Source organism: Peromyscus californicus, unplaced genomic scaffold, assembly GCF_007827085.1.
Source record: "Peromyscus californicus insignis strain IS unplaced genomic scaffold, ASM782708v3 Scaffold_2__1_contigs__length_46816999, whole genome shotgun sequence".
Lineage (NCBI taxonomy): Eukaryota > Metazoa > Chordata > Mammalia > Rodentia > Cricetidae > Peromyscus > Peromyscus californicus.
Window position 1 is genome coordinate 11,745,509 of NW_026294540.1, and position 15,423 is coordinate 11,760,931.

The 15,423-nt window shown below is 47.1% G+C and overlaps 1 protein-coding gene across 7 annotated transcripts in view; it reads left to right on the plus strand.

Moving 5' to 3' along the window:
- Hectd4 (HECT domain E3 ubiquitin protein ligase 4) overlaps positions 1-15,423 on the plus strand; it is a 174,062-nt gene that overhangs the window by 104,685 nt on the left and 53,954 nt on the right. For 4 of the 7 annotated variants that reach the window (XM_052755237.1, XM_052755239.1, XM_052755242.1 and 1 more), the window contains exons 30-43: positions 804-939; positions 1,035-1,191; positions 1,288-1,454; positions 4,398-4,544; positions 5,669-5,853; positions 7,462-7,615; positions 8,533-8,813; positions 9,004-9,193; positions 10,365-10,446; positions 11,873-12,075; positions 13,006-13,141; positions 14,286-14,468; positions 14,716-14,880; positions 15,207-15,376. In XM_052755237.1, the coding sequence (XP_052611197.1) occupies positions 804-939; positions 1,035-1,191; positions 1,288-1,454; positions 4,398-4,544; positions 5,669-5,853; positions 7,462-7,615; positions 8,533-8,813; positions 9,004-9,193; positions 10,365-10,446; positions 11,873-12,075; positions 13,006-13,141; positions 14,286-14,468; positions 14,716-14,880; positions 15,207-15,376 (2,356 nt within the window). The remainder of the gene's footprint in view (positions 1-803; positions 940-1,034; positions 1,192-1,287; positions 1,455-4,397; positions 4,545-5,668; positions 5,854-7,461; positions 7,616-8,532; positions 8,814-9,003; positions 9,194-10,364; positions 10,447-11,872; positions 12,076-13,005; positions 13,142-14,285; positions 14,469-14,715; positions 14,881-15,206; positions 15,377-15,423) is intronic. The other 3 variants (XM_052755241.1, XM_052755243.1, XM_052755244.1) reach the window with 1 other exon arrangement.

A 15,423-nucleotide genomic window follows, 5' to 3' on the forward strand; every position in this document is an offset into this window, starting at 1 on the left:
CACTTGAGAATAAAATAAATATTTTAAAAAATTAAAATAAAAAAATTTAAGTTCCAGATTGTGCAGCTAGAGAACAAAAGCAAATCTGGGCAGCACCAAGACCAAAGATGCAGGGATATGGCACGGTGGGTCAGCACCTGCCTACCTAGTTAATATGCAGTAGCCATGAGTTCAATACCAATACCCTCCAAAAAAGAAAGAGAGAGAGAGAGAGAGAGAGGAATTAATAATTCCATTTTGTGCCTTCTTGCCTTTTTCCTCTCTTCAGTCTTAGACACTGAACCTAAGGCCTTCTGCATGCTAAGCAAATGCTGTGCCACTGCGCTGTAGCCCCAGCTCCCCTGCTTTTTAGAATGCTTATATTGAAGCCAGGTGTGATAGTGTATAGTTTTAATCCCATCACTCAGGAGACAGGCAGGCGGCTCTCTAAGTCTTAGGCTGGCCTGATTTACAAGAGTGAGGTCGAGCACAGACAGGACTACACAGAGAAACCCTGCCTCAAAGAAAATAACAACAAAAAGATTGCTCATATTGAAGTAAACACTGATAGTTATTAAGTGAACTTTTGTCCTTTCTTTGGAAAGCCAGTTTAATAAAAAAAAGACTTTAAATTTTCAAGCTAAAAATAAAATTTAACCACATATTTAGGTTTTTAAAGTTACTGCTTACTCTCGTCAGTATTCTTTGCTAGCCCAATTACTGGCTGAGCCCTGCCCTAGGGGCTTCCATTACACATGGCTGTTGCTGTACCTCCCTACAGATCAGACACCAGAAGTGGTAAACGTTTTTCCTCTTCCTTGCAGCATGCAAGTCAGCTTCAGAAACAAAGGTGGCATCTCATGCTGTCCGGCAGCCTGTTTTCCTTCGAAGCATGTCTGCTCCTTCAGACCTGGAAATGATTGGTAACGAAGACTTGGAATTTACTAGAGCAAATCAGAGGTAAATGGTCTTTGGCCAAAGCAGATCCCGATGTGTAGTTACACGAAGTGTTCAGACAGCCTCCCTGAGCATGGTTATTTGCTCATCTGCTACAGTTGTGTTTTCTGTAGGCGTCGCCATGTGACCAGCCACCGCAGCAGCTCCTTTACACTCCTGCAGTCGCTGGCCATCGAGGACAGCAGGGACAAGCCCACTTACAGTGTTCTGCTGGGGCAGCTGTTCGCTTTCATTGGCACTAACCCCGACCAAGCGGTAGGTCACAGACATGCACATCTCCGATGGACGGCTCCTGGCAGCTGGAGCACAGATGACAGTGAATGTCAGCGTCCTTCCTCCTGTGCATTTCAGGTGTCCAGTAGCAGCTTCCTTTTGGCTGCACAGACAAGGTGGCGGCGGGGAAACACACGGAAGCAGGCCCTGGTGCACATGCGGGAGTTGCTGACTGCGGCTGTGCGAGTTGGGGGAGTGACACACCTGGTGGGCCCGGTGACAATGGTCCTCCAGGGAGGACCCAGGTCAGTGGTTCCGTTCATTCACACTGTCCGTCCACCGTGGGCAGAAGCATGGCCGCACTTGCTAACGTTAGTCTCAGATTTGTTTTTTCTTTGAGACAGGGTTGCTCTGTGCAGTCCTGGCTGTCCTGGAACCTGCTCTGTAGAGCAGGCTGGCCTCGAATTCACAGAGATCCGCCTGCCTCTAACTCCTGGGTGCTGGGATTGAAGGTGTGCGCCGCCGCCGCCGCCGCCGCCGCCGCCGCCGCCACCACCACCACCACCACCACCACCACCACCACCACCGCTGTTTTCAAATATATATATATATATATATATATTTTTTTTTTTTTTTGGTTTTTCGAGACAGGGTTTCTCTGTGTAGCTTTGCGCCTTTCCTGGGACTCACTTGGTAGCCCAGGCTGGCCTCGAACTCACAGAGATCCGCCGGCCTCTGCCTCCCGAGTGCTGGGATTAAAGGCGTGCGCCACCACCACCCGGCCTCAAATATTTTTATAGTGGTGTATGATTTTGAAAAACGTCTCAGGATACAAGCAGAATGGAAGGTCTCTTTGACGCCGTCCATCCTAAATTGCCCCTGTTCTTTTTGGGGTTTGTTGTACCAACCATATACACATACACAGCTCCTCAGTTCTCTTTGTCTGTGTAACTGTCCATGTGTGATGTTTCCTTATGGAAGAGTTTACGTTACATGTTTGTCCCTACAGTTATGATTGTTTTTCTCAGTACATCTTGGACATCACTGTCTTTTCAGCCCGTCCTTCAAGGACCTGCTTCTTCATTACTGAAAGCACCACAGAGCTCCACTACACTTCTGTTTTTATGCTTACCCCATGTCTCCTCATGGATGCATAGGGTCATTCATTATTTTCTTTCAGTTTTGCATTGACTACAGTGATACAGTAAACATGCTTTTATACACTTCAGTGATAGTTTTTATTTGATCAGTTCCTAAAACTGTCATTATAGATTCTAACTCAGAGGCCTTGGCATGTGTTTGGGGAGTTTTTCTTGCCAGGGGTCAGAGGTCCCCAGCAGAACAGGAAAGGCTAGAGCTGCCACGGCAGCCTTGTATCTTCTGGTGGTCTTTGATGCAGTGTGGCCAGCAGGCAGAGGGTCAGTGGCTGCTAAAGAGAATGCTTGGAGAAGTTCCTGCCAATCAGGAGAGCTTGTACCTTTTTTGAGAAACAGCTTTAGTGTGGTAGAGGCTTGAAAGACAGAATTTTAGGTCTTACTTTGGTGGGTCTGTCCTTGGCTGTTGGTCAGAGATTGGCATGTCGAGAGCCAGCAGTCCCTGTGACAAAGCCTATGACTATGTACATGCCCACCATTTCCAGGGTGCCTGGAAGGAAATGTCCAGACACCAGACACCCCTACTTTGATTACCTTTTCATTTTTGCACAGTCTTTAATATCATTTATTACAATTTTGAAAATATGAAGAAAATTCAGAAGATTTCCCTTTTTTAGGGTTGGTTTTTTTTTGTTTTTGTTTTTTTTTTGACAAGATTTCTCTATGTAGCTCTGGCTGCTGTCCTGGAACTCACTCTGTAGACCAGGCTGGCCTCGAACTCACAAAGATCTGCCTATCTCTGCCTCCTGAGTGCTGGGATTAAAGGCGTGTGCCAACACCACCTGAGTTTTTTGTGTTTTTTTTCCCCCCCTGAGGAAGAATAAAATTCTAATGTACAATCTCCTAACATTTTAGTGTATATTCTTGTTCTGACTATAGGTCTCTGCCGTGTTGCTTCCACAGCTGGGACTACATCACACTTGATAACCAGTTCTCTGTGTGTTCATATGTGTACGCATGTGTATGCTTGTGTGCAGTCAGGCACACAAACAGCATGGCTCATGTGTGACAGTCACAGGAGAATTTCGACTCAGTTCTCTCATTCCGCCTTGATGAGGCAGGTTCTGTCTTCTGTCACTGTGGTGTTTATTCCCCAGACTTGTTGACCTGTGAGCTTCAGGCTGGTCCTGCCTCTGCCTCCCCTCTCTCTGTAGGAGTATGTATGTTAAAGGTGCCACCATATCAGTTCCAGAAAGCAAACTCTGGTGTCAGGCTTGTGCAGATAGGGCATTTATCCACTGAACTGTCTCCTGGCCCAGCTCCCTATCTTAATTTTACTTATTTATCTGTTTGTTTGCTTATTTTTGGTTTTCTCAGACAGGGTTTCCCTGTGTAATGGCCCTGGCTGTCCTGGATCTCGCTCTGTAAACCAGGCTGGCCTGGAACTCACAGAGATCCACCTGGCTCTGCCTCCTGAGTGCTGGGATTAAAGGCCCAGTTCCCTGTTTTTAAACTCTGCATTATATGTGTTTATTTTTGTTATTATAAACAGTGTTACATTACAAATCTTTGTACATAAATCTTTGTAACTTCAACTCTCAGCTAATACTAATTGAAATAGAATCAGCCCCATGTTGTGTTTTTACATTAGGAAAGGATTGTTTTTCATACCTGGTCTTTCGTCCTCTGCTAGTAATTAGAGTATGAACTTGAAGGAGACGCTGTCTAGTCTGTTAGACCTTCGCTTTTGCATTAATGTCACTCCATTTCCAGTCCTCAGTGCTGCCCAGGCTATGACAGACATGTCTCATGGCTTATTATCAAATACATTCCTTGTTCTTACTACTGCTGGGTGTTCAAGCTTCATCACAGGTTCTGAAGAACCCTGCAGGAGAGAGCCCCTGTGTAACTTTCCCTAAGCCAAGATTGCCTGGGGTCCTCTTCAGTGTGGAGCATCTTGTTTGAGGGACTCCTGGGCATCCTTCCCAGCACTTTTCCATGACCCTGCAGCTTTTGGCATTAAGCTTGGTGATCTCCAAGATCCCTTTATCTCTGGATTCTTGGCACTGGGCTTCTTGGAAGGGCTCCTGTGTGTCCCTCCTTACATTATTGCTGATGTCTTCAGGACACCTGAGCTTGGTCTTTGTCTCCTAGAATTGAAGAGCTCACCTGCGGTGGGATGGTGGAGCAGGTCCAGGAAGCCTTCGGTGAGACCATGACCTCTGTGGTGTCTCTGTGCGCTCGCTACCCTATTGCTTGTGCGAACAGCATTGGGCTCCTGTGTACCATTCCTTACACCAGGTGAGTGCGGATGTGCCATTGGCCTGTGGAGGGTATATCAATGTAGTCAGCTAAGCAGAAGGCAATTTTTTGTTTTGTTTTGTCTTGTTTTTTAATTTATAAAGTTGGATTTTGAGGAGCTAGAGAGCTGTCTCTTGCTGAGGATATGAGTTCAGTTTCTAGCTCCAGGGGATCCAATACCTTCTTCTGATATGGGCACGCACCTGCACACATGGTATACATCACACTAGACACATACATACACATAAGTAAAAATAAAATCGTAAAGTTGGATTTTTTTGTTTTGGTTATCGAATGCCTCCTAAAGATTTGTCCTACTGGCATGTGTCTAAAATTCCTTAGTTGAGTGACCAATTGTTGCCATTAGGATTACGTTACTGTGTAGATTTGGAGGTTCAAAAAGGACATATCTGGAGCTGGGCATGGTGGCGCACGCCTTTAATCCCAGCACTTGGGAGGCAGAGGCAGGAGGATCTCTGTGAGTTCCAAGCCAGCCTGATCTACAGAGCGAGTTCCAAGATACCCAGGGCTGTTACACAGAGAAACCCTGTCTGCTCATTTTGTCTTGGCACAATTATTTTCTTTCGTGAGTCACTTAATTAGCAGCTTAGAGCTGTTAACTGTTCATGGACTCATTTGAATGCCCTTATAATAAGACAATTACTGGGGGAGGGGGGAGGCTAGAGAGGTGCTCAGCAGTTAAGAGCGCTGGCTGCTCTTCCAGAGAACCTGGGCTCTATTCCAAGCACCCACATGGCGACTCACACCTCTGCAATCCCAGTCCCTGGCCTCCAAGGGCACCAGACACACACTGTGCACAGATAAACAAACACATGGAGACAAACCACATAAATAATTGTTTTTGAAAACAGATTATTATTTTGTCTATTATTGAGTTAACTCATCAGTTTCTGGTTTGCGCTCGTGTGTGAACAAACCTGATTTTAAAGGCACTTCTCTAAGGGCATCACCACAATAGGAAAAGTGTCCATGTAGTACATGGTAGCACCCTTAACAAAAAGGTACGAATATGTTCCACCCGTCTCTGATAGCCTGAACCTTCCTGAGAGCTTCACAAAGGCTGGTCAGTCGTGGTTTTTCATTCCATTTCTGCTCTTCCCCAGGAGTGAAGAGAAATGCCTGGTCCGCAGTGGCCTTGTGCAGCTCATGGATCGACTCTGTAGCCTGAGCAGTCAGACTGAGTCCAGCTCCAGTGAGAAGCAGACCAAAAAGCAGAAGGTGGCCACCATGGCCTGGGCTGCCTTCCAGGTGTTGGCCAATCGCTGTGTGGAGTGGGAGAAAGAGGAAGGTGAGCAATGGGACTCCACTCTGCTCGTGGGTGGCAGAGGAGAGGGCCGTATTGAACTGCTCATTGGGTGGCACCAAAACTACACAGAGAAACCCTGTCTCAAAAAAAAAAAAAAAAAAAGAAAAGAAAAAAGAAAAGAGTTGACTTAGTGGTTGGGAGCACTTGTTGCTCTTGCAGACAACCTAGGTTCAGTTCCCAGCACCCACATGGTGACTCACAACTATAGGTAACTTCAATCCAAGGGGACCTGACACCCTCTTCTCCTCTTGGCGGGTAGGGTACCAGGTACATGGTGTACTTACATACATGCAGGACAAACACTCATATGTTTAATTATTTTATTTATTTACTTTATAGCTTAGGTCCTTTATAAAATCACACAGTATTTGCATGGAACCTGTGTGTATTCTAGGTTACATACGATGCCTGCCTAGTACAGTGTCAATGCTCTGTTGATCATTTTTTTTTCTTTTTTTTTTTGGAGCTGAGGACCAAACCCAGGGCCTAGGCAAGCGTTCTACCACTGAGCTAAATCACCAACCCCCTGTTGATCATTTTTATACTGACTAGACCTTTTCCTTTTCTTTTCTTTTTTTTTTTTTCTCAAGGCAGGGTTTCTCTGTGTAGTCCTGGCTGTCCTGGAACTCACTCTGTAGACCAAGCTGACCTTGAATGCACATATCCACCTGCCTCTGCCTCCTGAGTGCTGGGATTAAAGGCATGCGCCACCACCACCTGGCAGTATTCTAATGTCTTAAAAGCCTATTATACTATATAGTAGACAGAAGAGGAGTTAAGTCATTGTTCCTTTAAGAACTGTGGTCTGGGGCTGGAAAGTTGGCTCAGCAGTTAAAAGCACTTGCTGCTCTTTCAGTGGACAGTACAGTTCCCAGCACTCACATCGGGCAACTCATAACCACCTGTTACTCCAGCTTCAGGGGACCTGATTTGCTCTTCTGGCCTGTTTTGCATCTGCGCACGTGCACACACACACACACACACACACACACACACACACACAAACACACACACACACGTTAAAACAATAAATCTTAAGAAAAAGAACTGTGGTTTGGTGAACAAATAATGATGGTGTGATGGGAGCCCTGGCCCCAGTGGAGGTGCTTACTAAGTGCTATGGAACAGACTGGCTGAGTTAGAGATCCAGAAAAGCTTCTCAGGGGAGAGAATGTGAGCACAGGACTGCAGAGCTGAACAGACAGTGTATGTAGCTCTGGGATCTAGACATGCGTAGGAAACTTAAGACACATGTGGCTTTTACAAAGGATACTTGTGAAGTGGAACTAGAGTGAACATGGGATTGTGTTATTCCTCTGTTACACATGACTTAATTAATTATATCTCATTCTCACGAGAAGGCCTCCCCTCAACCTTGACTGTTATGTGTAGATATTGTCTGATGAGACTCTGACTGGTTAGTGAAACCTCAAACAAGATAAAATAAGTCTAAAGGATGCTTTAATGAAGGGAGATGGAGAAGGAGGACTCACATGCAGTGAGACCGAGAGGGAGGACTCAGCATGCCTACAGGCTGGTGTGCTCTCCTTCAGTGCTCACTGCTCTTCTTTCCTTCCTCCAACTCTGAAGGTGGCTCCACAGAGGCTGTGCACTCAGGGCTGGCCCGTCAGGTGTCCAGTCTCCTCACCAACCACCTTGCACGAGCTACTGAGTGCTGTGGCAACCAGGCTGCTGGGAATGACGCCCTGCAAGATGTCCTGAGTCTTCTCAATGACCTCTCCAGGTAAGGAAGGCCCTTGAGAACAGCCTGTTCCCCTTCAGTGGCTGGAGTAACTTTTGCTTCTATTAATTTTGGAACATCCAAGTTTCCAGATTTTTTTTGACACACTGGTGCTTCAAGAAAAATAGTAGAGAATAAAGTCATTGAAACATGGTATTTAGTCTCAAAATGTGAGGATTGTCTAGAGGAACAATGTACTGTTGTTTGCTTTATGACTTGATGGCACCAGCCACGGGCCTTGCAGGCATGTACACCTGCATTTCAGACCCAGATTCCAGTCATCTAAGAGTAATGTAAAGGATCAGTTGAGGATGGTGGGTAGCTCAGTGGTGAAATGTTGTCTGACGTGCACAAACCCCCAGCCAGGTTCCACTCTCCTCACCACACACTCATAGAATCAGTTGGGGCCTGTAATTACTTTGTTCTTTTGCACTTATCTAAATAAACAGGAGTGATTCTCCCTGGGCACCCCATGTTCCCATGTCATATACATGACAGTGTATCCTTTGGCTTTTGCTGGCTCAGTAGGTTTGGCTGTCGCAGGTCACTGGTGTTGGGGACTGTAGCACTGGGACAGCTTTGCTCTTGGCACTCACCTTCTGAAGGCATGAGTGTAGAACTGCAAAGCTCCTAGTTTAGGCTTCTAGTCTTGGTGCTCCTTGAAACGCTCTGGACACCTGAACTTGAGGCACCAGAGATCAGAAAAATGAGGAAATCATCCTTTCCAGGTGTTATGGGTTAGTTTTTTTATAAACACTTATGTTTGCTCCAGACTGCCATTCTTTGCACACAGTGTCAAGTCCATGTCTTCCTCCTGAGGTCTGAGCTCACTGGTTTGTCTAGCTCCATCTCGGGAACACTTGTTTCTAATGTCTATGTGTGACCTTCTCAGCACAGCGCCCTTTTCCTCCGTCTTGCAGGAGCCACATAGGGAAAGCCATCTTGAGCCAGCCAGCCTGTGTGTCCAAACTCCTTTCCCTACTGCTGGATCAGCGTCCATCCCCAAAGCTGGTGCTGATCATTCTTCAGCTGTGCCGTGCAGCTCTGCCTCTGATGAGTGTGGAGGACTGTGGGAATGTGGAGCTCCCACCCTGGAGCTACTCCGTCCCCTCCCTCAACAGTGAGCAGGAGGACCCTAGTGACCCTGCCTCCAAGATCGCCTCTCTGCTCTTAGCCAAGCTGGCAGACTATGTGGTCCCAGGTGAGGAGGGCCTGGACAGGAGGCGATCCTGGGAGCTCAGCTCCTGCTGTGGCCAGGCCCCCAAATGCACCTGCGTGTTCCGTGATAAGGGGGATGGTGGCAGAGGGAGGGGCGAGAGGCTTTTCCTGTGTGGGGAACCGCACACACAGCACAGCGCTGTTTCTAAGTAGGCCTTGATTTCTGCTTTAAGGATGTCAGACGGTTCTTTCTCCAACTGCTTCTGAACCTGATACCACGTTGACAAAAACCAGTCCTAAGAATCCCTTAAAAGGAGATAAAGATCCTGGAGAAGAAAGTGAAGCCGTGGACGGCAAGCTCTCCATATTCATCCACAAGCGGGAAGATCAGTCCTCCCATGAAGTCCTCCAGCCTTTGCTGAGGTGACTGCAGTGCCTAGAGTAGCAGTGCCACCAGAGACCACCGTGTCTCGGCACTGTGCTCAGCCCTCTTGACAGCCCGAGTAGGCACACACTGTGGCTGCCAGCCCTGAATGCAGACCTAAGCCTCTAGAACCCCAGGGTGAGCTGTGATGTGCTGCTTCCTGTCTAAACCAGCAGAGGGCTCCAGCTGGCGAGCCAGTCACTTCTGTGTCACCCCTGTGGGGTCCATGGTGACTCTAGCTGTGAGGACAGTGCTCAGATGTTGACACTCTTCAACCAGAAAACATTAATTGACTGAAGTATAAATGATACAATGGCTCAACAAGGAAACAAAACCTGTAATTATCCTTAGAAGGCAGTGGGGCGGCCTACTGTAGAGCACAGGGGACCTTAGACAAGTGCCTCTCTTGATAAGAGTGATCTGTGAACTCATCCTCATGCTTGGGGCCCTTGTTTGCCAGGATGGCCTGTGAAAAAGTGGTCTCATCTGAGCATAGTCATGGTAAGTGCTCAGGTGAAGAACTCTCCAAGAAACACGTGGCTGCACAGCCATCACAAAACTGATACAACGAGGCCCATTCTGGAGAAGAGGGCGCTGGGTTGTTAGGAGGGAAAGCCAGGCCTCCCTGTGGGCACTGCCTTCACGCTGCAGTTGAGCTGCCTGTGTACCAGTCCACCTCCTCAGAGCTGTCTCTAGGGTGTTGTGTTTGTCTGAATTCTTAAAAACGAACTTTGTTTTGGGTCCTAAAACATCTAAAATTACAAAAAAGTTATTTCTTTTTTGAAAAAAGGAGAGTCTATGGATTTTAAAAGCTAGTTTTAGATCCAGCAAGATGGCTTAGTAGATAAAATCCATTGCCACTAAGTCTGGTGACCTGAGTTTTGTCTCAAGAACCCACTTGATGGAAGGAGAGAACAGACTCCTATAAATTGTCCTCTGATGTTGTCTACATCCATGCTGTGATACATGCATAAACATACACACACACACACACACACACACATACACACACACACACACACACACACACACACACACACACACACACACACACACTAAAGCCAGTGTTAGCATCTAAACAGGGCCTGAACACGTGGTTGCTGGGTGACACATGCTCCTTTCTAACATTCTCCTTAAAATGACTCAACCTCTCTGCCTGCCTTTTTGCAGTAGCTCAGAAGGACGGCCTTTTCGACTTGGTACCGGTGCCAACATGGAGAAAGTTGTGAAGATGGATCGAGACATGACCAAGGTAACCACATGGGAAAGCTGATAGAAGAACATTTACCACACTTTGGGCTTGCAGAAGAAATCGGTTTTTTAAATGTTAATTCAATTGTGTGTGGTGACATGGCCTTTAGTCCCAGCTGAAGCTCAGTTTAAGGCTAACCCGAGCGACATACATAAGATGTATGAGATGTCAGCTCAAACTTACTAAGTAGCCAAGAATGACTTTCTCCTGCCTCCACTTCCCAAGTGCTGGGATTTCAACGTCACCATGCCTCAGAGCCTCATATGTGCTTGGTAAGCCCTCCACCAACTGAGCAATTCCCGGTAAAGAACTTAGTTTTGACCTATAAATTTTGCTTAGCCCCTTTAAGGAAATTTTGTAGTCATAAAATAGTTATGAAAGTGAAGAGAGGTGAAAGGCCGCTAAGAGAATAATCCTCAAGCATGACCCGGGCTGAGGGGGCAGCTCAGCTGGTAGAGTGCTTGCCTAGAGCGCCCTGGGCTTGATGATAAAAGCCTGTGATCCCAGTGCTCAAGAGGTGGAGGCGGGGGGTCTGTGGATAGGATGTGGAGTGAGTAGAAAATTTCTTAATAAAGGAAAATGAAAGGAAAAAGAAAGAGGTGTAGGAGGCAGGAGGATCAGAAGTTTAACGTTTCCCGTTTTATATCACAAGTTTGAAACTAACCTGGGATACATGAGCCCCAATCTCAAAAAGACAGACAAAAAAGTATAGACAAAAAAATCATAAAGATATAAAACATGGGGTTGGGGATTTAGTTCAGTGGTAGAGCGCTTGCCTAGCAAAGCACAAGGCCCTGGGTTCGGTCCTGAGCTCCAGGAAAAAAAAAAGATATAAAACATGCTCACATTCACAACTCATTAAAGGAATAAAAGCAACAGTGATGAACAATTTTTTTAAACCAGATACTGTTATGAGACATGGTAATACTCATTAGTGTCAGCCATGGGTGAGTGGACATCTCAAGATCCAGGGGTAGAATTGAAACACACAGTGGGGGTGTGCACCTTTCATCCTAGTACTCGGGGCAGAGGCAGGTGGATCTCCCAAGAGTTCCAGCCTAGCCAGGGCTGCATTGTGAGACAACATGTTCTTCCATTTATTTGAAAACCAAACAATAGATTTAGGGATGGCTAAAGACATTAGCACATTTGAATAGTGAGATGCCAGGCATTTAGAAACAAACATAACTCAAAACCAATCAAGCAGATTGTAAGGTGTGTGTAGAGCAGGACCCAGTAATCACAAAGTCACTATTTGCAAAGCAAAATCTAGAGGATTCAGACGTTACAGAAATGTGTATCTGGTGTCTATGTTTATGTTGTTTATGGTATTCATCCCTTTGGGGATGGACAGGGAAGAGATTTGAGAGAATGTGAGCTGGGAAGAATGAATGAGCAATGCAGGTGTCTTCACCCCAAACTCCAGGGTGGCTGCTGTGAAGTGATCACAGAAGAGGCCTCAGCCGCCCTCCGGAAAGCAACCAAGTGGGCACAGTCGGGCCTCATTGTCAGTGTCGGGCCACCGGTAGAGTCCATCAACCCAGAGACTGTGAGCGGGCTGTCCACGGGCGACAAAAAGAAAACCGCCCAAACCTCCATCTGCCGAGAGAGGAACTCGGAACTCGCCAGGTAAGCCTCTCAAGGAGGTACCACCTGGCGGACTCTTCCAGACACTCTGCATAGTGGGTTTGTTAGCAGGGTTTTAATCGTATGCCATCCTTAACCTGCTGAAAATAAGGAGTGGGGCAAGAACCACGAGCTAGTGCTGAGGCTGCCATGGGAGCCAGTCTTCTGAGTGTTAGTAAACTGCCTTGCACATGGTGCTTTCTCACTGTCCCAGCTGACCACACACCTCTTTCTGGGGATAGAGTCAAGGGGAACACTGCCTTGGAGAAGCTTATGGTGTCATGCACCCGTAGGTGAGGAATAACTGCAGCCTGTGTCTGTCTTTGATTCCCAAAGTTTCTGTGGTTTAAAAAAAAAAAAGAAGAAGCTTGGGGTCCATTGTTGCAGAGTTGTTAGTCAGTGCTTCATAACTTAAAAGGCTTATTTAGCTCTGCTTTGGAGGTTCAGGGACATGGTACTGGTACAGCCCCAGTTCTCGGTTGTATCACATCCTGACAGATCCTGTCAGGAGCAAGTGTTTGCATCTCAAATTAGGAGCTAAAGGAGAGTTGGAGGAGCCAAACTCAGGCTTTTCTACAGCCCTAGCTGGAAATAGCCCTTACAAAGGCAAGTCCCCAGTGACCTAAGAACCTCCCATAGGCTTTGCTGCCTACCATTAACTCTCCCCTGGGACCACTGTGAACTCTCGGGAGACGAGCGATACTCAAATCGTAGCACAGAGGATTCTTCACATACCACAGAAAAAGTTCAAGAAGTGGTTTCTTCCTAGTGTTGATTTTGCTTGTCATTTGTCAGTCAACAAACTCCGTGTCTCGTGTAAGCCTTTGTCATGTGTAAGTAGGAAATCCTTCCATCCTCATTAATTCTGAAATCACTTTTCTGTACTTTTGAACATCACTGAGCACTGAAAGTTTTCCATGTTGACACTTGTAGGACTGACCCTGTGCGACCCTTCATCAGTGGGCATGTGGCAAACAGCATGGCTGCAGAAGTGATCGCCTTGCTCCATAGCCTGCTCATGGCACCTGAATCAAATGCTGCTCAGATTTGGACCACAACGGCAGAAAAGGTCAGCATGGGGCTGCTGCTCAGCCAAGGGCGTAAGATTGAAGCAGCGCTGTAGACATGCACATAAGGGTCATCCCAGGAGACAGTGTCCCTATTAGTCAGACACTCCTGCTCTCCTGGAGTCTCCCCTGACCCTGCTGGTTCTGACTGCAGACTCGCAGACGTCAGGACAGTGTGTCAGGGAGACAGTGGCAGTCCTGCTTTCCTTTTGCTTGCATCAGACTGGTACTGACATTATGGTGTCAGGTGTCCCTGATTATTTTGGCCATTGAAGTCCTAGGGAGGCTTCTGTGTGATCGCACTGCCAAGTGCTCTGTCATGTACTGCTCCATCACAACAGTAGTCTGGTTGCCTGACGCATCCCCCTTTCCCCTGCCACTCTTCAGGCCAGGGCCTGAAACATGCCCTAGAACTGAACATTGACATGCAGGCATTGGGGGTGGTTCCCCCTCTGGTGAATGACTATGTGATGGTTGTGGGTTTGTAATACAGTGTTAGATTCTCCCATATTATGAAGTTGTATATTTCTCATTGTGTCTGATTATACAAAGGTACCTATGGATAGAACGTCACTGACCACACTTGGTAGTTTTTGTCTCTTCTACACCCAGAGTTCATGTGATAGCTGGGCCTGGAACATTGGTAGTCACTCCACCGTTCTTGAGACCAGTCGCCAGTGCTTTGTCTCCCAGTGCCTGGCCTCTTTGTTTTTTTTTCCCTTAAGATTTCTTTATTGGCCAGGCAGTAGTAGTGCACACCTTTAATCCCAGTACTCAGGGTACAAAGGCACATGGATCTCTGAATTTGAGGCCAGTGTGGTCTATAGAGTAAGTTCCAGGACAGCCAGGGCTACACAGAGCAACCCTGTCTCACAAAGAAAAAAAACAAGGCAAACAAAAAAAGATTTATTTATTTTATCTTAGTGTGCATGTATTGCCTGCATAAATGTATGTGTACCACGTCCATGCCTGGTGCTTGTGGAAGTCAGAAGAGATTATTGCCAGATCCCCTGGAACTAGAGTTAAAGATATTTGTGAACCACCATGTGGGTGCTGGGAGCCAACCCTAGGTCCTCTGCAGGGGCAGCTAGTGCTCTTAACCAGGGAGCTGTGTCTCTAGCCTGTCATCCTCCTCATTACACACAGGTTCTGTCCCGAGCACTAATGTACATTCCACAACTGGGGAAATATGCAGAAAGCATCCTGGAAAACGGGAGCAGCAGCGGCCGGAAACTCGCCAAACTACAGAGGATCGCACGCCAGGCCGTTGCCGCACTCTGTGCCCTTGGTGGCTTTAAAGAGACCATCAAGATAGGCTCCGAGGTCCAGGTAACCCGCCACTGCTTCCCCAGGCATTCCTACACTGCCCCATAACCAGCGACCTTAGACAGCTCGGATGGCTGCGTGTCTCTATCGCTGTGAGGCTGCCAGCCTGTTATTGATCATGTCTTGGCCTTGGACCCCATCAGAATCAGTGATTACTATAGCACTGACAGTGACAGCTGCCAAGTCCTTCCCTCTCATTTTTCTAGATAGCTGGAGCATGGCCTGTGGTGCTAATAATCTCCATCTCCAGGTTTTAGGTAGAGGAATATCGGGAAGCATCGGAGTTGTGGCTTCTATCAATGAACAGGAAGGTATAGCTACAGTCAGATTCCCTCCCGTGGACTGCCGAAGGACATCTCAAGCAGCAGACACACTGACTATTCCCTTGTCTAGACTTTGTGTTCCAAGGTCAGAGGTAAGGTGATGTTTCACCTGCTTTGTCAAGCACCTGTGTAGATGCAGATTGTGTTGCTGTGGGGCAGGCAAGCGCTATAGAGAAGTGAGGGGCTTCACTTTCACCTGTGATAGTGTTTACATACTGGCTGTAAAGTTTACACAGTGACGTGGTGGGAAATTCATCGACATGATAAAACGAATTTGTTAGCTGGGGATATTCCATAGTATATGTAGTTTTTGGTTGCTCTGACCTGGTTTATGATTTTCTGCAGTGATTTTGATAGCCACATAGTCATAATGCCTTTGTTCCCTGTCCCTTTTTTGGGGCCCTCCCACCTGCTGCAGGCGCTGCCTCTTCATAAGCTGTCCATTACTGAGAAGGTAGTCCAGGCAGTGCAGTCCATGCTGCTCCCTCAGGAGGGAAGCCTCTCTATCCACACCTCACTTCCTGCAACAGGAGACGGCTCAGCACCTGTCATGGCAGTTGTCCGGCTCCTGGCTGAAATTCGAACAAGGTAAGCTGGCCTGGCCTTAGAGGGTTTATAGCCTGAAGCTCAGGTCA